General features: G+C 38.1%; 1 protein-coding gene and 1 pseudogene across 5 annotated transcripts; one reads left to right on the top strand and one right to left on the bottom strand.

Annotated features, from left to right (window-relative positions):
• Window positions 1-40: 40 nt before the first annotated feature.
• On the bottom strand, window positions 41-6,035 carry LOC143892680 (cytochrome c oxidase subunit 5C-like; annotated as a pseudogene). Its single transcript, XR_013255571.1, has 2 exons — window positions 5,604-6,035; window positions 41-486 (listed from the first exon to the last, which is right to left on the bottom strand). The product of XR_013255571.1 is annotated as a cytochrome c oxidase subunit 5C-like (transcript).
• Window positions 6,036-9,762: 3,727 nt separating this feature from the next.
• LOC143892679 (serine/threonine protein phosphatase 2A 55 kDa regulatory subunit B beta isoform-like) lies at window positions 9,763-25,923 on the top strand. 4 transcript variants are annotated; one of them, XM_077397470.1, is made up of 16 exons: window positions 9,763-9,913; window positions 10,030-10,162; window positions 11,297-11,400; window positions 11,615-11,710; window positions 11,894-12,013; window positions 12,092-12,286; window positions 12,404-12,495; window positions 12,727-12,845; window positions 16,812-16,938; window positions 17,118-17,241; window positions 18,713-18,781; window positions 24,160-24,251; window positions 24,408-24,485; window positions 25,071-25,144; window positions 25,235-25,352; window positions 25,524-25,923. In XM_077397470.1, the coding sequence occupies exons 2-16, from the start codon at window positions 10,087-10,089 to the stop codon at window positions 25,573-25,575; spliced, it is 1,536 nt and encodes a 511-aa protein (XP_077253585.1). In that variant the 5' UTR covers window positions 9,763-9,913; window positions 10,030-10,086; the 3' UTR covers window positions 25,576-25,923. The 4 variants fall into 4 exon arrangements, with proteins under 4 accessions (XP_077253585.1, XP_077253584.1, XP_077253587.1 ...); XM_077397469.1 differs by having other exon boundaries at window positions 25,068-25,144; XM_077397472.1 differs by having other exon boundaries at window positions 25,235-25,923.
• Window positions 25,924-26,744: the final 821 nt, after the last annotated feature.

Below are 26,744 nucleotides of genomic sequence, written 5' to 3'. Positions count from 1 at the left end.
GCTTTTTCTCAATAAAGATTTCTAACATTTCAAAAAGAAAAAAAGGAACATATATGAGGACCAATTTTAGTGGAATCCAAAGAGGCCCTAAGAAGATGATTAACAAGACGATGGTGATGGGGATCAATATCAAAGCTACATTTGGGGATCAAAATCAAAGCTAAATTCTACCCCTTAAAAGAAACTACGTAAGATGTATGGAGTAATTACAGCAAATATTCATGTGGAATATTTTAAAGCTGTGATGGAACTGACCAGGAAAGAAGCTACTCCTCTTCTTCTACTACAACACTGATCTGACCCTTTTCAAGCATATCATAGAACTCCCTAGTTTTCCCTCTGGTAGTTCCATTGATGCATCTTCCATAAGCCTCCAGCAAACAGGCCGAGAGTCAACCCATACAAGATTTCCTTCATTACACTCAGCCCCTTGTAAGCCACATGGTGGGCAGCCATGCTCACAGGTCCTATCACAAGACAGAAAAGCTATTCACGAGATCAAAACAGCATCTGCGTAAGTTCTTTTTTTTTAAAAAAAGCTAAAAGAAAGAATTTCCTTTTTTGAAATGAAAGCTATAAGGAAAGTTTAAGAGCTAAGGATATAGAATTACCAATCGCAAAGGCAAGAAACAATGTAAATAAGCATAAATTGGGAGCTAAAGAAATAGTATTGAGTTACCAATCACACAGGCAAGGCAACCTCGAAAATAAAAGGCGAAGGACTAAAGATACAAAGCAAGGCCCTTTTTTTTTTTTGAAAAATGACAATTTCATTAACAATCAAGGTGGGGCAAGATGTCCCACACCAAGTACATAAGTGGTAGAGTAAAGCAATTACAGAATCTGCCACATTAGTTAATTTTAAGAAACAACAACCAACATGCTCTCCCTAAGAACTCCTTCCTTTGCTAAGATGTCCGCTGCCTCATTAGCCGATCTTTTTTCGCTAAGATGGCCCTTGATATGCTCAATCATAGTAATAGCAAACCCATTTAACATCAGCAACAAAAGCGTTCATACACCATTAAAAAAAAAGTGTTCTTACAAAGTTGTTTGTCATTTTGACTTGCAAGCAAATATTTATGAACAAAATTATGTCACAATTTTCTTTTGGGAAATGATATCCCCTCTCTCTCTCTCTCTCTAACGGTATTAGTTAAGTTTTAAAGGCAAAAAAAAAATGTTAAAGGGGGTGAATTGATCCTCAAGCAGTGACATTCTCACAGAAACCGTTAAAGAGGGGGATTTTCAAGTTATCAAATATCATTTAGGTTGGGCCAACCGGTTTCTCGCGTTCTGTACCTTAGGCCTCTATGATATGACATCATGCTCACTTTTGGTACTCCAAGAAACGCATCTTGATCAAAAGTCAAAACCGTATTTTCCCAATGGATCCCATCTCATAATAGTGAAGCTTTATGCGGGTTTGACACCACATTTGCTCCATACCCACTAACTGCAAACCAATTCATGCAATGTGATTATCGAACTATTAAGAAATAGGACTTATAGCCATCCACTTTGACGATTAAACTGTGATTTGCAAAATGCAACCCACAAAGCACAAAAAAGACCTCAATCATAAGACTTCCATGAAAGATACTTGTGCTTGTTATTACTGATGACCTGGCTCAAAGTATTTCTAGTTTAAATATCACCATTACCAGAGATTCGAGCATATTGGAAACCAGAGATTCAAGCATATTGGAAACCAGATTGCCCTACAGCTACACCAAGGTTCTCTTCCTCCACCACCCATTTAGAATCAAACATAGGAGTTTTAAACAACTCGTTCTCCTGTCATGGAGTGATGACAAGAAGCTAACCCCATCTATGATCCATATTTTGGCCGTGGTATTTAATTTCTTAGTTTCTTACCAAGGACATATTGAATTTCTTTACATATGGGATGGAACATTCGTTTTTGAATGGCATCGATTTATTGGGAAAAAAGAAGGGAGCAACGGACAGGGACCGAGATGGTCAGAAACAAGCCGAACAAAAGGAAAAAAACGAAATACAACTAAAAGGAGTCAAGGAAGGAAATTTAAAAGTTTCAGGTCAGGCCTCATAACTCCAGAACAAGCAAAGACAATCCATTTCGCTGTTGACGGAACAACAAATATATTGGAATTTAACAGGATAACTATAAACATGATTAAAAATCTTACCATTAAAAAGAAGGTAATTAAAAATCTCATTTTATTTTTGAAATAGGTAACTTTTATTGATGACGAGAACTCAAATACATATATGGGACAAGATGTCCCACGATTTACAAGAGCACCACACCATATACATATCTGCATAGCGAGGCTCAGAAAAACTGCAATCCTTGCAGAAATAAAGCGCTGAAACAGCCAGCCATTGCCCTGCATCTAATCTCCCAAAATATTAGACTAAATGGTGTTCTTCTTAGAACCCAAAACAAATCCCCAACATGGGTCCTTAATCGAGTGCTGTAGCACCAGTGACAAATGTCACTCCTTCCCTATCTGCGCCTTCTTTCGCAAGCTTATCCACATCCTCTGAGCACCGCATATGTTGAAACTTTGGTCTGAGCACCGCATATGTTGAAACTTTGGTTTAACCAACACCACTAGATCTCGGATTTCTGTGATAATATCCAGTAGAGTCCAAGGTCCCACCATTTTGGAAGAAGCCCACAATAGGACATTTGATGAATCACCTTCAACAATTAAAAGACCGGTACCATTGCATGAGAACCATTTCAAACCCCATAGGAGTGCTCAAGCTTCCGCTTCATTTGAATCGCAAACACCAACTGACTAGAGTAGGATAGCAAAACTCGTCCTCCTGAATCACGGAATAAACCTCCAATGCCCGCCCGCCCGTCCCAGATTTCCTTTAGAGCTTCCATCAAAGTTTAGTTTTGTCCATCCAATAGGCAGAGCGATGGAACTGTCACATTAAGAGAATCTCTTTCCAATGTGTTGGATTCATGTTTAGGGGCCTTAGGACCCTTTTATAGAGTTTTAGAACCCAAAACTAGCCGTTTAAGGCTCCCAACGGTCTCCACGGATAATCCACGGTCGACCGTAGAAGTAGCCATTGGGGACTATCCATTTGGTCAGTCCCTAGCCACTGTTTGTCGTTAACCGGGTCTGTTTGGATTGCACAATTAACTTCGAAAAATCATATCTCCATCATTTCTTATAGGATTTTGACGCTCTTGTGAATTCCGAAAACCTTAGAGTCTACTTTCTTTTAAATATGATTTGAAAATTTCCTAGTGCCATCATCCACACACATATAAAGAGGGGTTAGATTATACAATCTCAATTCAAAGACTTTGACTTGAATCTTCAATTGTTCTTCTTCAAGTCTTGATATCTGATCTTCTTCTCCATGGATCTTCTTCCCCTTCCTTTAGCTCAATTGATCTTCAATTCAACCCATGCTTGTATCCAAGCTTTGGCTTCTTGGTCCAATCCATGCCCTCATAGTTCAATTTGGATCTTTCAATGGCATACTTTTAACACATTTAATCATTAGTATCATAACTCATATTGCATATCATTTTGTATGTTTGCTATCATCAAAACAAGCTTGATAAAGTGGCCAAGGTTGAACCCGGGGGCTGGATTGACTTATGAAGGCAGAACCAATTTGAATCATAATAAAATTTGGTTTAGAGCAAAACATAGGGAATGATTCCCAAGGCCAAAAGATATTCCTAAAAGATTACTAAAATTTGAAAACGTTAAATAAATTTGGGGAAAAAGTATGGCAGATGTTTTAGTGACTACTAGGATATCATAAACTCGAATATAGTATTAATTGGAACTTCGTGATGCTTTAGTAATTTAGATGTTGCTTTACAACTAATGCACCACTACTGACATGACATCATAAACCCTTGGATACAGTTGGTTTCAAAACCACTTATGATAAACTTGGACTTCTCACAAACTTATGTGAAAACATAGCAAGAGAATAAAATCTTACCTCTTATCAAAATTCCAAAAAAAAAAAGAGGTTGACGAATGCTCTAATCAATTGATGCTCTAATCAATTGCACCAAGGTCAGTGATTTAGTAGTTTCATCTCCTCTGGAATCCTCCAAAACAATGTCTTTCTTTTGAGCTCTAAGATGAAAAGAATGGCCAATGCAAGGGGTTTTCTTTCACATCGATCATTTTTTTCCATTACTCGCAAATGGTTCTCCTAATTTGGGGCAATATTTCCCACCTATATCTATCATTCTAGGCTGAACCACTTGATTACTGAGTTCTAAATCAACAATGATAGTGGAACATGAAACAAGGGTACATAGATTCTCCTGAATGGACAAAGGACGCAGGTCGGATTATTACACTTCAACGATTTACCACAACACTTCTAGGTCTCATATGTTTTTTTTCCGAATGTTAACACAAATTTACAGATAAAACAGGTTGAGAAATATTCATACCAATAGTAAGCTTTATTAATATAAATGAAACATCACACTCACTCAACCTATTAAAATTCTCAATATATTACATTTTTTAGTAGGTAAGCTAGGATTGGACCTAAAACGACAAGGTTGACAAACAATGCCCTGAATAATTGAGCTATGGCCTCAACCCTCATATATTACATGTTATAACCATAATATTATGTAATAGTATTAAACTTTTAGATTTGAGTAAATTATATTGGCTTTGAATCCATGAGTCCATTCACTTAAGGTTTTCCATATTCGACATGCACCTGTGTCATATTTTAATACTCTCTACATGTCAAACTCAGACAGTCATACCGCAAGGTTTTAAATTTCAGATTCGGTTTCTGTAGGCACAGAAATAAAAATATTTCGATTCTGGTGGAAATCTTGTAAAATCAAATCACAGCAACGTATGGAAACATATGCAGATGATGAAATTTTAAGATGAAACTTTGGGGAATGATAGAATAAACACAAATACACAGTTAGAAACCATCACATACGCAAGAAAGTCATCTCTATAATGGCTTAATCACATCAAACACCTAGTGACAACACATGTCTGGAACAGTAAATTCAATAAAGAAGTACAATGTATGAAGTATAAGAAAGTACAATACCAATCTCCCCTCTAAGGACCCCAACTATATGTCAATACCATATAGAGTTACGAGGTAAGGACAGCGGATTTAGATTACTCGCAGTTATTTCATGGTTGTGAACTTGTGATTTGATTAGTTGCAATTTCTATGCATTATTATTTTGTACTATATAATTCTAAGTCTCCCTACAAATTTCCCTAACGAGTACACGTACAATTTCATGGGGAAAAGCCCTAAAATGGATATGAACTTGTTGCGGTCCTAAAATTACAGACTATAAACATGAAAAAGAGAATCGATTCCTCTCGGTTTCGGTGGAAAAATCGGATTAAAACATCCGAAACCTGGAGAAATATATGTTGCGAAAGTTAAAGACTAATTGCGTAAAAACGAGATCGTTTCGAAAAGGATGGATTAGATTGTCAAAACCGCGCACAAAAACCCTAAACCGGACATGAAAATGTAAAAGAGATTGAAAATATAAGCATTTGAACGACATTGAAGCGAAATTTAAGCAGCAGATAAATGAAGAAAGGGGATTGGAGACGTACCTTCGAGGCAATCTCGTCGTCTGAGCAGGTTAACAGGGCGCAGGTTAGTAAAAGAGAACTCCACAAGGTTCTCGTAGGTCTTCGCACGTGGCCCGTGAGATGGCTTGAAGAGTTGAAGGCACCTCTGTTGGGCTTGATTCAAGCCTGTATCTGGCTTGGTTTGAAGATGTGGGCCTGGGCCGGTATTATGGACTTATCTGAGACATGGGCCTGGGCTTGCTCTTGTTGGCATTAATATATGGAGAGAGAAGATATTGGATGTAATGTAAAAGGGAAATGATATATCCGCCCCTTTTGATTACTAGGGACACCTAGCAGCAGTGTACATGGCGATTAGGCCCATTGAATACTTTTGACGTGAAGTGCATCAGCCCCTCTGCAGTCATTGATACACTGTTGTTGGGTGTCTCAAGTAATCAAAAGGGGCGGATTTATCACTTCCCTAAAAATAATAGGGAAAGGGATGAATTGAATACGTTGTGAAATTGAAGTAGCAGGTGGTTGGCAATTTGAAATCATATCCTGGTGTCAGGTGCCCTTACGAGAAAAATGTTGACGGAAAATACTTCCAAAATGAGTTTTCGTTTTGAAAATAAAGATGAAAGTGAAATTGACGAATGATATCGTCATTTTTACAGTTTTTTTGTTTTTTTGCATTTCGTGTAGATTCGAGCTCACTTTCTTATCTTCTTGCGCATGTGTCACAACGCGAAAGTGATATTCACCAATGACTTACTACAAGGATTTTTTGCATTTGGTGTGGGTTTGAGCTGGTGGTCATGGTTTCGAGTCACGGAATTGGCCTCTCTGCAAAGTTGGGGTAAGGCTACATTGGCGGTAACCTCGTGCACTGGGCCACCCTTTCTTCTTCTTTTTCGGTGGATTCGAGCTCACTTGTCTTCTTGAGCATGTGTCACAACATGAGATTTTGTTTTTATTTTCCAAACAAAACCCATTTTGGTAGCAGCCCTAAATAATGAAAATGACCCTTTTTTTATGTTTTTTCTTGTTTTGAATTGCTTTAGCGGCATATTGAAATATGGTAACTGGCGGAGGATAGTAAGTGGTATTCGTATCTTTTATGTGCACGTGAGTGCACACCAGTACATAACTCTGGAATGGGGGATTTATCAAAGAAAAGGAACTTAAGGGTGAGAGTTGCACTCTTCGCACCCACCACGGTATCTTATCTTAATTGAAAACTAGCAATTAGCAAAATAAGAGGAGTTTTCTACTGATGTTTAACAAAAAATGGGGTTGAGTCTGTAGCTCATTGGTAAAGACAGGGACGAAGCCATTTCTATATACTGGTGTGCACATGTGAAGTTAAACTAAAGTTTCGCTTAGACGATTTTATATGTTGTGCTCATGTGAAGTCTAGTATTTTTTGTCAAAAAGTGCTGGGCTCACTTCATAGGATGATCAAAACTTTTAATTTTTAGGGCCACAATGTGAATAGGCAACACCTCGTAAATCCAATGATCCAAAACCTCCCATCTACAATAGAATTGCCTATTATAGAAACCTCTGTAGATAAGGAGGTTAGGATCATCCTATGGAGATGATTTATGTGGTGCATCTATTTATTTTCTGACCCAATAAATGAATAGTTCCGATCATCCTATCACGTGGGCCGTATAGTATTTTTTGATAAAACATTGGACTTCACCTACACACAGCATATAAAATCTCTGACATTATGGGGATGTTCAAAGTAGAAAGCGATCATTTTTCCTGGGAGCGCTTGGAATTTATTAAATCACTAGTATTCGTGGACCATGCTATGCATGGGTGTAAAATAGTGGGTCCCACTGCATCAAGATATGAGGTGTAAATTGTTGTGTCCACTTAGACCTGGCAAACGGGTGGGCTGGACCTGGTTTGACCCGGCCCGTCCGGGTCAAATGGGCTGATCAAAATGACCCAGAAAATTTTACGGGTCACTAAGCTTAGATCCGCAGCCAGCCCGTACGGGCCGGGTCGACCCGCAGGTCACCCATTTTTTTGTAAATTTTTGCTTTTTTCTGTTTTGTTTTTTAGTTTTTATAGGTATTTGCTAGCCACCTTCTCCAAAAGGCTACTTCTCATCCATCCTTTGCAACTGATTTATTGAGAGATTTGTCATATTAGACGTTGTGAAAACTGCAAGGAAATACTTTTCTGAAAAGGTGGCTAGCAATAATAAGTACGGAACCAGCAATAATAATCATAATGCACTAAAGTTTTAGAGGAAAATTAAGGAAACAGTGCTATAAAATAGAAAATTACGGAAAAGTACCGAAAATGAAGGTTCATTTATATGACAATTACATAAAAAAACTACAAAGAAGAGATATAGAAATATGACAATTACCTAAAAACTACTTTGTTTCACTTCTACAGCACCCGCGAGTCCACCCGGACCCTCCCAGTTTTGACAGGCCGGGTTGACCCGCAGGTCAACTTAGAAACATGCCACAAAACTTGACCCGGACCCGGAAATTACGGGCGGGCCGGGTCGACCCGCGGGTCTGGGTCAATTCTTGCTAGGTCTAGGTCCACTTACGCCCTGTTCTTTTAAGATTATAAAAACGGATTGTGAGTGTGACACCGATTATTGGACTCAAAGTTAAACATAATTTTGAGTCCAATAATTGGTTTGGCAATTACAATCGGTGATCATAATCTTAAACAAACAGGGCCTTAATGAGTAGGTTAGAGGGAGATGGTAGGCCCCACCTATCAAAACATGAAGGGTAAAAGTGTGGGCCCCTAGCATTACTCTTATAGATACAATGTATACTGGGGAAGTGATATGTTCACTGATTTGTCTACCTTATGCCACCCTCTCTAGTGTATTTATGACTACTCTATTACACTACAAGGGGTTTTCCCGGGGAAGAAAGGGGGCAAATATATCATTTCCCTAGCTACTTAGGGGTGGCAATCAAACCGAAACCGAACAGATACCGAGCCGAAACCGAACCGAAAACTCGGTTTCGGTTTGGTAAAACCAAACCGATTCAAATTTCAAACCGCACCGAAACCGAACCGTTGCCCCGATTTCCAATGATTATGAGTAAGGGGTGGCGAAATTGGCCGAACCAAACCGAACCGAACCGAAAATTCAAATTTCGGTTCGGTTTCGGTTCGGTAGAACCAAACTGTTTCAAATTTCGGTTTGGGGGTCAAACCAAACCGTTGCCATTCCTATATCTACTGGGTTTGACCCAAACCCTCTCTCTCTCTCTCCTAGATAAACTATTTAGGAAGGGAAATATGGGATTCGCTAGTGACCATCGTAGAAAGGCATTTCACGGCTGGCTGTTGCATGTGACTATGTGAGAGCAGCCAACTCAGACGAATCACATGAATACGACAAAATCTGCTGAAACGGCTTACTTTTTCAGCAGATTTCGTCTTATTCATTTAATTCACCTGAGCTGGCTGCTCTCAGATGCAACAGCCAGCCACGACTTGCCTTTCTGAGATGGTCCCTAGCAAAATCCCATATAGGAAACTACAAAAGATAAGACCCAAGATTTCTGCCGGTCCAAAAGACTCTCTTTCCTAACCCAATTAGAAATACTAGAGAGAGTCCACTTGTGTTGGAAACAAGACAGTCATCCCAACGCATCAAGTGGGCCCTACTCATAGATTGGCCTTAGTGTTGAACTCCAGCAGAAATGAACTATCTATCATACCTATCAATGTCTTGACAGACAATCAAGATAATAAAATACCTTTCATATTTTAATTGCTCATTTGTTGGACGGCTAGGATCATCTCCTCTATTCTTCTCCAACCCAGACCCTCGTAGTCTAAAAGGAGTCGTCATAAATACACTAGAGGGGGTGGCCGGGGGAAGAAAAGAAAACGAATATATCACTTCAATTCTAAAAAGGTTATCAAATAGGGTCGCACCCCTGTAGGATAATCCGCACCACTCTAACATGAAAAAGAGTCAAAGTCTGCATCAATTCACGTTGAATGGTGCGAATTATCCTACAGAGGGTGCGAATTTATCAACACCCTTTCAAATAGTATTCAATTAAATAGGTCTATTCAGTACGTCTCAATCTACTTTAAGACAAAAAAATGGAAACTCTGAATTTCACCGTACGTGATGATGACATGGCTTATAGCCCACCTCTCGTGTGTAAATCAGCAAAATCCTTATTAACTCCTTTTTTTTCCCCATTATCTACCATCTAGAGCCAGGAAAAATTAGAGGTTCGCAATAAGCCATGTCATCATATAATAATTTCTCAACAAGAAAGAGAATTTTCGGCTAAATTCTAGGGTTTGTTTCTCCAAACAGCGAATTTCAGGTATGGATTTCAAAATCCGGTTTCAATTTCTCAAAGAAACACGTGGCACCTTGTTTATACTTTATACAAGAACGAATGATCATTTTTTTTTTCTTGTTTTAATTTTGGATTTTCAGGTACGTTTTAATGGCGGTGGAGATGGACTGATACGTGGCACGATCAGAACGGTGGCGATGAGTACGACGCCTTTGGAATGGAAGTTCTCTCAGGTTTTTGGTGAACGGGCTCCTGGAGAGGAAATTCAAGACGGTTAGGGTTTCTCAATTTTTTTTTTTAATTGATTGATTTTATGCATTTTGTGCTCTGATTGAATTTCTTCTATTGTTTTTATGCTAATTTGAGCTCAAATTCTTGATGGTTAGGGTTTTGCTTCTTTTAATTTATATTTGTATGCTTTTTGCACCTTGTGCTATGATTGAATTTCTATTGTTTTTTTTTTTTCTGCTAATTTGAGTTAAATTCAAGACGGTTAGGGTTTTTCTTCTTTTTGATTTAGATTTTTATGTTTTATGCATTTTGTGCTATGATTGTCTTTCTACTGTTTTCTCTCCTAATCTGAACTCAAATTCAATACGGCTAGGGTTTTTCTTCTTTTAATTTATATTTTTATACATTTTGTGCTATGATTGTCTTTCTACTGTTTTCCCTTCTAATCTGAACTCAAATTCAAGACAGTTAGGGTTTTGAAATCTCTTTTTCTTGTTCTTTATGTTTCTGTGCAATTTTTTTTTTCTTCTGACTTTTCCATTTTTATTTTATTTTATTTTATGATGCGTTGATGGTTTTTCATACCCACAAGAACAGCAAATATGCATCCGATAGAGATCATATGGGCAACATGAATAATAGATGCTTGATTTATGTTTGAATACTCTGTAGAGATGGATTTCATTTGTTATTGATGTTATTCTGTGACTAGGCATTATTTCTCTGGTGGATGATGTTATAATGGTTAAAAATACTTTCTGAGTTGTGCTTTCACTTGAATTTTATATTTGATACCATAGTTTTTGTTTCACTGGACAGCACTTAATCACATATGCACACACTTCAACATATATAGAAGCTTTGATTTTCGTATGTTAGAGTATGTTATATCATGCTTATCGATTTTGATAGTTGTTTTTTTCTAAATGAGCACTGCTAGCAAAATGGGAATCCGTTTTGTTAAAAAAGGCGGGGATCAATTATGGGTGCCACGTTCACAAAAAAAGGCAATAAAGAGAGGTTGAATCCCCATGAAACACAGTTGATACAGTGGAAATGACAAAATCAACAGTCATTTCCACTACTGTCTTTATTTCCTAGACAGGATTCCATTTTCATAGTGTTTTCCTTTCTATAAATTTCCAATCACTTAATATGCAAGTTTGGTTGTTTTAGTTGATATCATATCCACAATTGAGTTTGAGAAGCGAGGTGCGTATCTCGCCACTGGAGATCGTGGTGGTCGCATTGTGCTTTTCGAAAAGACAGATGGTAAAGATGTAAGTGTCTGTATCATTTTATGAATTTATCTCTCTCACCCTCTCTCTATCTCTCACTATGTGTGAACTTGTTAATTTATTTATACATGTCCTCAGCTATTGTAACTCTGAGTCTACTATTTCCTTTTGAGGTGATCTGCTACATTGAATGGTTGGTAGGAATATTTATTATGCCGTGCATTCTTAATTATTGGATTTTCAACATCTTAATCAGCACCGTTCTCAAAAAGAGTTGGAGAACTTGGACTATCCTGCCATGGGGCATCCTGAATATCGCTATAAGACCGAGTTTCAGAGCCATGAACCGGAGGTATGCCTTCTATTTATCCGTATGGATTCTAAATTATATATTTACCCATCTTTCAAAAAAAAAAATGTTATATATTTACCTGATTCGTATAAAACGCCGGTGCATTTATTTGGTGTTCGATGTGAATTGCAGTTCCTGATGATGTTTCTTTTTCTTTTTTTGATGATGTTTCTTTTTCTATAGTTTGATTATCTGAAAAGTATGGAAATCGAAGAGAAGATCAACAACGTAAGATGGTGCGCCACACCCAACAGTTCTCTGTTTATTCTTTCAGCAAATGACAGGACAATTAAACTATGGAAGGTAATGTCTTATTAAAAAATGAAACTAAATTTTAGATTAATTTTTGCATTTTTAATGGTCGTGTGATTTGGAACCCAGGTTCTGGAAAATAAAGTAAAGAAAGTTAAAGAAATGGATCCAAATCCATCCGTATGTGTGGAAAATGCACTTTTGGCCGAGAAGAGTTTCATTGCTGGACAAAATGAGCCATCTGTTCCTAATGGCCACCGACTTGAGTGGACAAATAAAATGCCCAAGAGCATTCTCCCTTCATCTCAGGAAGCTCATCCCATGGTAAGTCTCTGCTCATTATAGAAACCTCATTATTAAAAAAGGAGACACATTAGGGCATGTGATGCTATAGTGACTTATAAAAAGATTGAAATCCAAGATTATTTGTTATGTGATCAGATATATAACGTTGGAGACAATTCTTCTGCAAGATGTCGGAGGGTGTATTCTCACGCTCATGATTTTAATATCAACTCTATCTCAAATAACAGGTAATCAACTGTCTATCCCTTTGAATATATTTTTTGGCTCTGGCCTGAGCTTCAATTATCTTTATACAATACAGAGAGAATCCGCAAATGGATAATTTATTCTCAATTTTCACATGTTAATATGCATGTTCGGTTGCTATATGCAGTCCCTTGTCCTTCACCTGTTGTCAAAATATCAGTTGCTGGTTTTCAGCTTTCAGTTTTTGTCTAATTTAGTGTTGTATTTCTCAGTGATGGAGAAACATACATTTCTGCCGATGACCTTAGAATAAACTTATGGAACTTGGAAATCAGTGACCAATGTTTCAACATCATAGACACGAAGCCATCCAACATGGAGGACCTCACAGGTAGTAATTCATTATATAACATGAAACTTTAGATCTGTTATTGAATATTTTGTGACATCCTTTTTCACCCTTGTCCTGTTTGGCTTTGTTTTTTGTGAAGGATTTTATCTCGTTGAAGAACTTCTATTCTTGTTGGACACATGTTCTACTTAGGGTGCCATTCCACTTCAGGATTGCTTCAAATCGTATATCTTATTTTCTACTTTTAGTTGCCTGAGGTTGTCACAATACTCAAGTCAACTCAACTAAGCCTTTATCCCAAACTAGTTGGGGTCGGCTAATGAATCCTTTAGAAAATTTTCATGAAGAAGGTGAAAGGATCTACCCTGCACAAATCAACGAAGTCTAATCCTGACACTAATTGGGTTCGTCTACATGGATCATTTTCTTCCATTCTCTCATATTCAAGTTCATGTTCTCTGTTATGTTCTTAGCCCTCAAGCCTTTCCTCATTGTTTCTACCCAAGTTGTTTTCGGTCTGCCCCTACCTCTTTTTACTCCATCAACTTGGCACGAGTCACTTCTTCTCACTGGAGCATCCAAATACCTACATTGGATATGCCCAAACTATCTTAAGCGGTGCTCTCTCATCTTCTCCTCAATTGGTGCCACCCCCACTTTTTTACGGATGTCTTTATTTTTAATTCGATCTAACCTTGTGTGGCCGCACATCCATCTAAGCATTCGCATCTCCACTACACTCATCTTATGCACATGCTGCTTCTTGGTGGCCCAGCATTTTGAGCCGTACAACATTTTGAGCCGTACAGCATTTTGAGCCGTACAGCATGGCTAGCCTCACAACTATCTTATAAAACTTTCTCTTCAACTTGGTAGGTATTTTATGGTCACACATAACTCCTGAAGCATGCTTCCACTTCAACCAACCTGCTCTTATTATGTGGTTAACATCATCTTCAATCTCTGCTTCCTCATGTAGGATTGAACCAAGATAGCAAAAGATATCCCTGAGGTAGTTACAATGGGGGAAAAAATCCCAGTAGCAATATCTTAGAGAACTAAAAAGGGAAATTATATATTCGCCCCTTTTATTCCCTGGCCCCTCCCCTTTGATTTAAAAAGTAGTAATAAATACACCAAATGCGGGTGGCCTAGGGAAGAAAAGGGGGCGAATATATCACTTCCCTAAAAAATTACTAGAAAATAATTTTTCCTGTTCATGCGGCCGAAATAATCTATACCTGAAAAATATTAGAAAGAACTCAAACCATGCAATCATATTCCAATATCCCAAACGAAATTCAGTCGTACATGTCTAAATATCGCAACCCTGTCTAAACTCTAACTCTAGAGACCCTTTCCTAATATAAATGAACTTCTAAATCAACGAATTAGCTGCTGGAAACTAACTGTAATTTGAGTCCTAAAACAGAGAAAAAATCTCACCACTTTTTTTTTCTTCCAAGAATTCAAAATGGAAATTTTCTTCTCTGCTTCCCTTCCATGAGGCAGCTTGACTTTGATTCCCCTTCTTATAAAGGGATAGGAATTTGAAGAAACCCTCCAGGAATGTAAGGTTTGCATTGACTAACCATTTTGAAAACTATGCCTTCCAAAAGTTCTTGCAACACTTTGATGGACCACTTGCCTCTGCCTGCATTACCTCTCCTAGTTATGCTTTTGGTTGAATTATTATCCATAACTCCATAAGAGTGTACCTCTCCCACTGTGAAGTGTATGGTTTACATTGCCTAACGATATGTAAAGTATATTACGAATGAGTCTTAACTTTATAACAGAAAATCCCTTTTCCACGATGAATTGCAGGCAAAAAAAAAAACCAAGGTTATTAAAGGGGGCGTCCTGAAAATCCACCATTCACCCCCACTTCCACGATGAGATTAGATATCTCTAGGACTTTAACTTACCAACCACTCACCTTTGATCACAAATGCCCTTGCTTCCTCTTTTGGATGAGAACAAGAATAAGATTAAGCCCTTCTTTAGAAAGTAACTTGAAAACACTTCCTCCATTCTCTCTTAATGCGTTCATTCAAATATTAGAAGTTGGGTTTATTGGCCGAAACTTCCCTATCAGCCATATGTAAGAGCAAAAAACAAAGGGGTCTCAACTCTCAACTCTCAACTCCATACTCTTTAACTGCGTATATTACGAAGCACCATCAGAGCTTGAAGTCTTGAACCTCCAATGTTCCTTCTTTTCACCATGTCAATGAATGGGACTTAGGGATCAGTAAACTGGGAAAGGTGCCAGGAATACCTTGGTCCGATAAGTGCTAACCCCAACAATAGATCCCCATGAAGCCCGTTATTTCCTAATTACTTCAACAGAAATTACTTTGAGTGAATGACGTCAACAATACATGTTTGATGCAGATATTTACATTTTGAAGTTGTCAGTGCAAGCAAAATTGACGGAAAGAAAATGGATAAAAATTCTAGTAATACTGCAATACTTGCCATGTTCTCAGATTAGGAGCAAGAATTGGCATAAAACTAAGACAAAATCTTGTGTTTCCGGAATCACAAGGAACTTCTACCATCCATTTCCTTTACTTTCTTGGAGGTTCAACAAAACATGACCATCAAATATGTTCAAAAGTTGATCTGATTCAGATCAGGATTTGGGGTCGGAATTCGAGAAAATCATAAAGATATGAAAACAGTGAAACGTTGGGGGGGGGGGGGGGGGTTGAGGATTTATGCTTGTTAAAGTATATAAGATTAAATAACGCCTTCTCCAACCGCTTAAGCTTTTGGAGTAATTGATTGTTTCACATGGTATCAGAGCCAAAGGTCCTGAGTTCGAACCTCAATAGCAAAATTCCACATGCAATGGCCAAACCCAAGAGAGGGGCCACATATGCCACATTTAGGCCAACCCTAGAAAGAGGGACGACACGTTAGGGGGAGTGTTAAAGTATAAGATTAAATAACACCTTCTCCAACAGCTTAAGCTTTTGGCGTAATTGGAAAGTGTCGGTGAGCTTAAGCTCCCAATCACATGGGTCCCACATTTTCTTTGATGATCCAAACCATTCATTTGCAAGGCCCTATCATAGATAGGGTGTGTACCAAAAATCAGCTCGATAGGATCATCCTAACCCCTCATTTGTGGAGGGGAAAAATGGGCAGATTTGTGGACAAACAATGTCTGTCCATTTTGACCACCACAAATGGATGGGTTAGGATGATCCTATGGAGCTGATTTTTGGTACACACCCCATCTATGTAAGGGCCTTTCAAATGAATGCTTTGGATCATCCTAACAAAGTGGGTCCCCATGTGAATGGGGGCTTAAGCGCACCATAAGTTTGATGAGCTTAAGCTCACCAACACTTTCCTCATATATATATATATATATATATATATATATTGAAATTGTTTGACTAAAGAAAGAAAATATTTTGGTCAGTTCTTCAGATATGAGTTTCTTTTCTAGCTCAAGTAATGCACACATCCACACATATCATACTGTCTTCTTTTTCTGGGCGTAGGTACATATTAAAATATACAATAACTTAAAGTAATTATTTGCATGAAAGATCCTTGTTTATGATTCTATTCGAGGGAAGCAGTAAGGACCATTTTCTTCATCAACATCCCTAGGTTTCGGGGAGAAAAGCTAACCAGACACAATCAGTGATCTATCATAAACAACTGCGTAAGGCCTTCAATCTATCTGTGTTCATCACAAAGCAATGATAAATTTAAGTTGAACATAAATAATAAAATTATAGGGTTCATCACCCTATTATTACCGCCTTTGTGCAATGTGTTGGATTTCTAGTTTCGTGTCCCCCCGTGTCCTTGGTTGCCCCGGGCAATCAATTGACAACCACTTTAATGTGCCTGGATACCATTCATGTACAACCATTTCCTATGTCATCCTTTGAACTCAGTTGGTATTCTATGTTTTTCATTTCTAAAGGAACTCCAGCGAGGCTACTTTTTCCTAATGACGCTGTTATATTTTTCATTCAGAGGTGATAACATCTGCCGAGTTTCATCCAGCTTACTGTAATCTCCTAGCTTACAGCAGCTCAAGAGGTTATATCCGGCTAGTTGACATGCGGCAATCAGCATTATGTGACCATCAGCATTCTCGGATGTGAGCCTTTTATTATCATTTTATTGCCGGGTGGTCGCAATTCATTTTATTTTAGTCGGTTCTGAGCTTAGTGGTGTCGGGTTTACTTATTTTGTAGTTTTTCTTTTCCTTTTTATCTGTAATTGTTCAATGATTTGTGAAGCATGCATAGTTTGCTGACTTGGAATTTGTCTATACAGGTTGCAAGATCGTGAAGCCCATGGATCTAGATCATTTTTTACAGAGATAATCGCTTCTATCTCCGATATAAAGTTCACCAGCGATGGAAGACACATTTTAAGTCGTGATTACATGAATCTAAAGGTCGTGCATTTAATTCATTGAACATAAAGTCTCCAAATTCAGCATACTCCCAAACATTTACTCTATTATCATTTTGGCATCTTTTTCCAGAAGTGAAGGCAGGTTAAATTACAAATTTATATTTATCACTATGGCCTCAAGTTTTTCACGGCCATGTACAAACATACCATTCCTGGGACTTAATGAAGTCCAATCCTCTAAATATGGAGGATAGTTGTCAACATGAATCACACACTCAAAATATTAAGTTGTGTGTGTTGAGGTTATATAATCACTAATCAGACACTTCTTCAACACTTACAGGGACCTATAGGCTATAGCGGTACCATTATCCCTCTGCTTATTCAGAGAGAGAGAGAGAGAGAGAGAGAGAGAGAGAGAGATATGTATGTATATATGTAAGAATTATTTACACTCTTGCACATGTCACGTTAATTTGTTATGGTTCTTGTACGTGCATGTCTCATAAATGTTCTTTCAATTTCAATTTTTTTTGGGTGGGTGGGGGTACCCCATTTCTTTCCATCCTAATATATTCTATTATTGGCATTCAAATATATATATTAAGCGCACCAAACTTTTGGTGCGCTTAAGCTCCCCAATCACATGGGTCCCACATTTTCTGTGGTGATCCAAACCATTCATTTGCAAGGCCTAATCATAGATAGGGTGTGTACCAAAAATCAGCTCCATAGGATCATCCTAACCCGTCCATTTGTGGACGACAAAAATGGGCAGATTTGTGGACAGACATTGTCTGTCCATTTTGTCCTCCACAAATGGAGGGGTTAGGATGATCCTATGGAGCTGATTTTTGGTACACACCCTATCTATGATAAGGCCTTTCAAATGAATGCTTTGGATCATCCTAACAAAGTGGGCCCCCATGTGATTGGGCGCTTAAGCGCACCAACAGTTTCCTATATATATATATATATGAGCATGCATTTGCTACGCTCGAGCACAGAAACAGGGTGGGGCCACATTTTGGGTGGGATCCAAAGCATTCATTTGATGGGCCCTTTCATGGGTAGGGTGTCCACCAAAAATCAGCTCCATTGGATCACCTTAGGGTGTCCATTTGTGGGGACAAAAATGGACAGATTTGTGGACAAACAGTATCTGTCCATTTTTGGCCCCACAAATGGACACCCATTGGTGATCCAATGGAGCTGATTTTTGGTAGGCCCCCCATCCATGATATGGACTTCCAAATGAATGCTTAGGATCACCCCCCCAATGGCCCCACCCCCTTGTTTCTGTGCTCGAGCGCAGCTAAGCCTAGTTGCTCTCGAGCGCAGCAACCCTTCTCTCTCTCTCTCTCTATATATATATATATATATATATATATATATATATATATATATATATATATTAGCTATTAAATAGAAACCAGTAGCATCTCTTTGTCTCTCATAAAGTTCCATTTCGATTTTACGTGTACCAAATATCCTTTTATCCGTTGTTGCAGCTGTGGGACTTGCACATGGAAACATCCCCTGTTGCAACTTTTAAGATTCATGAGTATCTCCGGCCTAAGGTAAGATTTTTTTTTTATGCTAACAGTTAGAAAAAGTGTTTCATGTTGAATTATGTGTGTGGACATTATTTTATTGTGATTGCTTGTCTGTCACGATTTTTATTTTTATTTTGAATGGTAAGTTTGTTTGTCAGGACTCTGCATGCTCTTTTAAGAAAAATAAAAAATATACAATAGAAATTATTGTCTTCAATGTTTCAAGTTGGACTCCCCATCCTCATCCCCACCCCCACCCCCACCCCCACTCCCACCCCCACTCCCACGCCCACCCCTCCACCATAAAACACACACCTTATGGATTCAACCAATGAATTGTGTGCTGGTCCTGGCAAATCCATAGAATTAAATTCCAAGTCTATCTCTTATTTTTATTGAGCAGATACTGAGTTGTGAACATGAAGAACAGATCAAACCTCAAACCAATTAGAATATTTTATGATAAACACTGGCAGGTCTTTCTTGCAACTTAACAAAGATGGAAAAACTCAACCTAGTGAGAAGTTTTCATTCTTTTTTAATCTTGGCCTGGGGAAGATAGTATGGTATTGGGTTCTTAGAAGCTAAAAGATGCAGACTTGAGTCTCCTGGAGTTACTGGCTTTGTATGAAAATGTGTACATTAAGGGCAGAAGGGCTCCGGCCATGGTAGGTTTTTTGTTTAGTCATTTTTCAGGTCAACTTTTGGGGGAGGATGATTCATCTCTGATAGGTTTGAGTTTCAAAGGCTCCTGTTCCCGTAGGGCTTAAGCTTTTTGTTGAATGGCTCCAGTTTGAAGAAGAAAATATTTGGTTTGGCAAATAGATGTTCTTTATGCGAAGAAGTAGAATCTTGCAACCACATTTTTATATGGAGCCATATGTCCTTAAAAGGTGAAGAGTTGAAAGATTCCCATTCTCCCTAGAGTTCAAGCTTTCCGGGCATACTGTAGAGTGGCTAATATTATATCCCATAGATTAGCAAAAGGTGTAAATATTACTTGTATGTGTAGGGAAAACTGTGTTCTTTCTTTAATTTCTTTTTCTTAATATATTTTCAGTTACCATTTCGAAAAATAACTTTGCACCTTAAATTGAGATATTTAAGTACACGTCACCGATGGTTTTAGTGGGTGGTGGGTCTTGTGGCTTTATTGAATTTATTAAGGATTTTTCACCTACACTAGTTAGCTTTGTTTGCTTACTAGTCTGAGGGATAAATACAGTGATTACTTGCATTGTTTAGAAGAATTGCCTCATACTTGGTTGAATACCACAACGGCCTGCACTCATGAAGCTGCTTTGTCTGGCATCATCATAAACATGTTAAGAAGTCTTAGAAAAAATAGCAATATGTAAGTTACCAAAACTTTCTTCCAGGCTCAGCCGGTGAAGTTACTAGTATGCTTCTCCCTTTGGTCTTCTCTATTGCTATCCACTGAATGCTTTTTGGTGGGCATGAAATCCAAAAGAAATTCTTTTTGTCCCCATTTGGTTTTCATAGAAAGCTACCCTTATGCATCTTTTTACTCAATTGTCCCATTCACTTAAATCCTTGATGCAGAGGGTTGTTATAGTATGGTTTCTTTCTGCAATATTATTTACCCAGGCTTTGCTCCAACAATTGCCCCACTTTTGAGTAGCATTTCTACTACTTTACCACAATGATCTCATGAAAGAGCTTTTCTCAAAGCAGAACAGTCTATATTATTCCCGGTAATCTTTTAAGGCACAATGTTGAAGAAACAGGTTGTTTCTTCGTGTAATACTTGTCCTTGTGCGATGTTTCAGAACTCCCAATATTCCACAGTTTGAGTTAGATGTCTAAAATTCACCCGAGTAAAAAAAAAGCATATTTCGGTTTTCTGTACTATGTAGTTGGTTTAGAAGTTATTAGAATTTATCAAGTTCTGATATTCCTCTGATATCTGTCAAAAAAGAAAAAGTGGTGATATTCCTCTGGTGCTGACTTGGTTGGTGTTAAGGGTATTTTGGTCTTTGTCTATGTATCTCTTCTCTTGTATTTTTGTATATCATTTTACACAGGAGCTCTCTAAGGAGACTCCATCGTCTCCCTCAATCTTCTTTGTCCTTCTCTTCTCACAATAACATGGTATCAGAGCAAATCTGATCCAACAAAAACAACACAAAAAAAAGAAAAGAAAAGGGAGAAAAGAAAGGAAAAGACACCCTCTCTCCCATCTTTCGCAAATCTCTCTCTTATCTCTCACAGGTCTCTCTCTCCCATCTCTCCCCATTCTCTAACCCTAATCCCCCCTCATTGCCGTAAAACCTCACAGCCCTCCCTTATTGCCGTAAACCCTCGTTGCCGTAAACCCTATATCCTTTTCCAAATCCCACACCCCAATAACCCTAATCCCCAATCCCAAAGCCCTCCATTCTTTGGATTATCCACCCAAACCCAAATCTCTCATCCCACACCCACAATCCTTTTGTAAATTCCCATATCCCCTTTGTCCATCCATCCCATCCTTTTACCAAAATCCAAATCCTTTCTTGTTTTTCTACATCCATAAACCCCTAAACTTAGGACCCTTGTTGGGTTCTTTTCTGTTCCCTATAACCCACTTCTTTATGGTTTGAGCAGGCCCTTCCCTCCACTCCATCACAATCTTTGTCATCTCCTTCTCCGTAATAGTTGTCTTTTATGGAGTTTGTGTTGATATGAAAATTGTATTCCAATTGTTTGATGAAATGTCTGGGAGAGGTGTGGTGCCTTGAAATTATTCTTTCTGCAGCAAGTTGAAGGCATTAAGCCAACTAAAGTTCCAAGGATGGAATGTTGTGTTGTTGGCGACTCCGGGATGATGTAGTTGCGCCCTCTCTGTTGGTGGTTCGCATTGTTGGTTGGTTCCTTCCACACTTGGTGTTGTTGGTAGACTCGCTTTGTGGGTCGCGCTTGTTGGTATTGCGAAGCCGCATGATGTTGTTGTGTGTAGTTTCTTTGCGTAGATTTACGCATTCATTGTGGTTGTGGTAGTTTGTGTTGCTATACGCCTTGTTGTTGTGGCTTGCTATATTTGTTGTCATGGCCACCTCTTCTCTCTTCATGAGAAGAGGTAGCAATTCATATCGCTTCTAATCCAGCATTTCATGAGAGGATGAAGCATATTGAGGTTGATTGTCACTTCGTTCGTGAGAAGCTTCAGAGTGGAGAGATTAGTACCATCTTCACTAGGTCTACAGATCAGTTGGTTGATGTATTCACCAAACCATTGGCAAAATCCAAGTTGAGAGATATTTGTAACAAGTTGGGGTTGTATGATATATACCCCCCAGCTTGAGAGGAAGTGTTAAAAGGTATTTTGGTCTTTGTCTATGTATCTCTTCTCTTGGATATATGTATTTCATTTTACATGGGAGCTTCTTTAAGGAGACTCCATCTTCTCTTCTCACAATAACAGTTGGAATACACAGGATGTTACTCCTACAAGATATGGTGAAGCTTTTTAACTACCTTAACTGCAGTGGTAATGTGACTCGTTTGTTATCATTAGAAATGAGCAAGAGCCAAGATAGCTAATCACTATTTTCCTATTTAACACAAACCCACCTCAGTGCCATCATTTATATGGGCATTTGGAGTTGACGAAAAGCTTCCCAAGTTAGTATCATCTTGGTTTATTTTTCGTGTTTGGATTCATTGAGGTAAGAAGGGATTAACATCAGGTCGACCTTAGCTCAGATGGCAGAGCCGAGGACTGATCCTCTGGGTCGCTGGTTCGATTCCGGCAGGTCGAGTATCCCATTCCAACTGGAATTTAGAATCCTTGCAAGTTTCTATTCCTGAAATTTCTTGCTTAGTGTTTGAAGTACACTCTCCAGGAATTTCTCAGAGGTGCTTAGTGTTTGAAGTACACAGTCCAAAAATTTCTCAGAGGTAATTTATTTATTCAAGGGTGAGGTAATGAGCAAATAACTTGAAATTATCAAAGGTAATTCCAACTGGGAGTATTTCCCATGCATAATCAGTAATATTTTGGAGTTACTGATTTTTTTTTCTGGTTTATATCAGAGAAAAACTTGAATAGTAAAATATATTTTTTTAAAAGAACAAATTTAGGACTACAAATAATGTCATGAATTTCTCACGACATTTTCGTGATATTTTGTAGTAAAAAATAAACTATAGTGATATCTCTATGATTTTTCAAAATCTCAGGAAAATTTTGGCATTTCGTCATTTTATCAAAAATTGCAAAATATTTCGATATTTTTAAAATATTAGAGATATATGTGACCATACTCTCATGCACCAGCGCGTGGTATTTTCTTCATCATGTCACTATATATCTCCTAGATGTGAAGTACTTTCTACTTTAAAACTATTCGCAGTTAGGTCATTGTCTTCTACTTTGTGAAGATTGATTATGCCACTTACTAGAAGTTCTATGGTAGAAATCACTTTAATAAATCCCATGACATATTTACACGGCCCCATTTAGTTTTATATTCTTCCAATCCCTAAACTTGGATCTATCTAAATTCAATATGCAAGTATAAAAATTTTATGCTTTCAGCTTTTTTTTTAATATCCAAAATTGTTCATGAGACTTGTACAATTTAAAGAACAAAATGGCATTGTGTTATTTTACTTCTTTAGCGTAGTGGTGGTGTTATCCTGTGGTCATGTAGAAGATGCAAAATCATTTGTTCTCTTGAAATAATCTGCTACCACTAATTCCCTTAAAATCAGATGGTGGGAAGCACACTTCTGGGGAATTGTTTGTTGGTAACTGTCTTTGGTTTGAGTAGAATGTTCTCCTTAGTTCGGAAGGTTTGTAACTTAGCCAGACACAGAATGTCAGAACAACAACTCTAGAAAACCCAACAAGCTATCAAGTCTAATATATGCTAATAGTCTAATGATGATTGTTATAGAATATATTAGTTTTTAAAAAGGAAAAAATAGTGTGTCTAGATTAATTGAAATCCACTAACTATTATGTAGGATATACATAAAATAAAATAAAAATCAATACAATAGATAGATTAGGGTGTTTTTTCCTAATAGCTAGTGTGCAGGAAAGAAATACAATAGATAAATTAGGGTTTTTCTTATAGTCAGTGTGTATCTTGTTATGTCGGTTCTGAGATTTTGTTTGATTTCCTCATTTAAGATATTTCAAAGCTATTGGTCTTTTTCCCCTTTGGTAGCTAAGGTTTCCTGTCCATGACATATAATTCTCTTGCTTTTTGGTGATTCATCGCACTATTTAACTGTATGACCACGTTGTGATTCTTATCTTTCCTGTTAATTATGTGGCTCATTGCAAACTACTCACAGAAAATAAGGAAATCCTTGACTGTGACAGGTCTGCATGTTCTTCTTCGTCACTGCTTCCAATCATAGTTTGACAACTTACCATATGGCTTCTGCAGTTATGTGATTTATATAATAATGATTCAATTTTCGACAAATTCGAGTGCTGCCTTAGTGGGGATGGTCTTCATTTTGCAAGCGGATCTTATAGGTTTGTTCTTTTGCAATAAAATGACTACAGACAGATGCGGGTTAATAAAAGAAGTGAAGGCTCAATTGCTGAGAGGCTGGAATTACTCTGCTTTTACTTGCATTTTTTTAGTTCTCACAATTATTTGACACTTATGCTTTCTATGTATTGGGTTAGCAACGTTCTTCGGGTTTTCTCCCATGGCGCTGGAAGTGATGATGGAACCACTTTGGAAGCTAGCAAAAATCCGAACAGGTGTGCATTTAATTTTCACGCTTTATATATCAGTTCATATAACTGAAACTCTTCGCTTATGTAACCAAAAAAGAAAAAAAAAAGTTGCAAAATAAGAACTCAATAGTCACCCTTCTTCAGTACAAACTGTGACTCTTTTTCAGTCAATGTTGTAATTCTACACTAGACATGATTTGGTTCATGACATATTGCTTTGTTCATGCAAAAGCAAATTACATTACTAAGAGAATAATATCATAAGGTGCCCCTCTGTGAGCTACTCAGGTCAAACCCGTGTGACTGTTCATCTGTGCAACCCTACATGTATTTGACATACCTTAAAATCACATTGGACGATTCTGACTCTCTTATCAGTGGTCAATCAGTTAAAAGAACATTAAGAAGTGATATACATTCAAGTCCTTAGATCAGATAATTTGGTTGGCCTCCTCCTCCAATGAGAGTGATTTTTAGGGTGTAGCATTGTTCCATCCCATAGTGGTACTCCCAAATTACAGATTCCTTTGTGTGTTGCACTTTCTCTACACTTTGTGCAAAGTTTTCTTTATTTTTTAGTCATCCTATCACTCTTCTCTTGTATAGCAGGAAGCAGGTTCTTCAAACTGCTCCAAAAGCTGCAAGATCACTAAGCAACTTCGCTCGTGGACATCACCGAAGAGGTTATAGAATATATAGTCCTAGCCTTTTCATTTCTTTCCGTTTCCATATTCATAACCTGTTTTGAAGTTTCCGTTCTTCCTACTTTACAGGGCATGACAATTTGAACGCCGATAGTAGTGGGATTCCCTGCGATTTGAATGCTAAGTTGCTACATGTGGCATGGCATCCGACATCAAGCTTAATTGCCTGTGCTGCTGCTAATAGCTTGTACATATACTACGCTTAGATCTTTCACCCATATTCAATTTCAACTGATTTCTAAGAGGAATTGTACAGGAGTTACAGGACAAAGAGAAAACAAGAGTTTTTGTAGGGTGTTATTGGTTAAAAGCTTAAGGGGTGTGAATGACTACAGCAGAAGGTTTGTCTAATGTGCAGCTTCGGTGTTCTGTGTGGCATCCATCCGATGTTGACACTTGGCGGCACATGAACGGTTGATGGGGTCAGCTCGTCATCACATTGGGAGATGGAGATTGATGTACATGAGCATTTTCGGTAACAAGAAGAGTGAATTAAGGGTTCTTCTATGGAATTGTATAATAAAGATGTGTTATAGCCTTGTAATTCCCAACTGTTACTGTCTGAAAGAGCAGAGGGCCAATGTAGGTAGGTTCACTGATGGGGGGCGAAGGGATAAAATAACTCGTTTACAGAAATGTGTAATTAGTCTGGATTTAAACTGAACTTCGACTGTGCCACTAAATTAGCTGGAACTGTTCCTAATTTGTAACTAAAATGCTTAATCTAAAGCTATCTGAAGAGGGGGTTTTCAGGCTTTCATCTATATGTTCACAAAAAAAAAAAAACTTCTTAAACTGTAGTTTTCAATTTGCTCTTCAATCCTTATGCAATGGGTAGGAAACCATGTGGTGAGTCGACTCTGGAAAGCTGTCATGAGAAAAGGCTAGTCCTCTCCGGCTCCGGCTCCGGCTCGGCAGTCCGATCTTTTGTTTGTGAGTTGTTTTCTCGTCGGAATGCCAAAAACGGTGTACCAAAAAATGTTCGTCAAATGCTCACTTCAGTGGGACTTAAGAAACATAATTGAGGCTTTTTAAATGTTGGAAAAAATTAAAAGAATTAAAGACATAAAGTAGAAAGTATAGAGGTACCAGAATAAAAAACCCTAGGCCCAGTTTGGATTACAGGGATTTTTTTAGAGAAATTTGGATGAGTATTTTTTATGAGAAAATGGTTGCTGCGCTCGAGCACAGAAACAGGGGTGGGGGTGTGTGATCCTATGGAAGCCCCCATCATGGATGGGGGCCCTACCAAAAATCAGCTCCATTAGATCACCAATGGGTGTCCATTTGTGAGGCTAAAAATAGACAGATACTGTTTGTCCACTAATCTGTCCATTTTTTGTCCCACAAATGGACACCCTAAGGTGATCCAATGAAGCTGATTTTTGGTGGACACCCTACCCATGAAAGGGCCCATCAAATGAATGCTTTGGATCCCACCCAGAATGTGGCCCCAACTTGTTTATGTGCTCGAGCGCAGCTAAGGCAAATGTATGCTCATTTTCTTTTCTTTTTATTTTAGAATTTCTTGCTTTTCCAGTGTGATTACTCATGGAAAAAAAAAAGAGGGTAACTTGAA

Source organism: Tasmannia lanceolata, unplaced genomic scaffold, assembly GCF_043159265.1.
Source record: "Tasmannia lanceolata isolate RefF3 unplaced genomic scaffold, GAP_Taslan_0.1 ptg000015l, whole genome shotgun sequence".
NCBI classification, from domain to species: Eukaryota; Viridiplantae; Streptophyta; class Magnoliopsida; order Canellales; family Winteraceae; genus Tasmannia; species Tasmannia lanceolata.
Note: the sequence above shows the minus strand (reverse complement) of the source record. Positions and strands in the feature narration are given on the sequence as shown.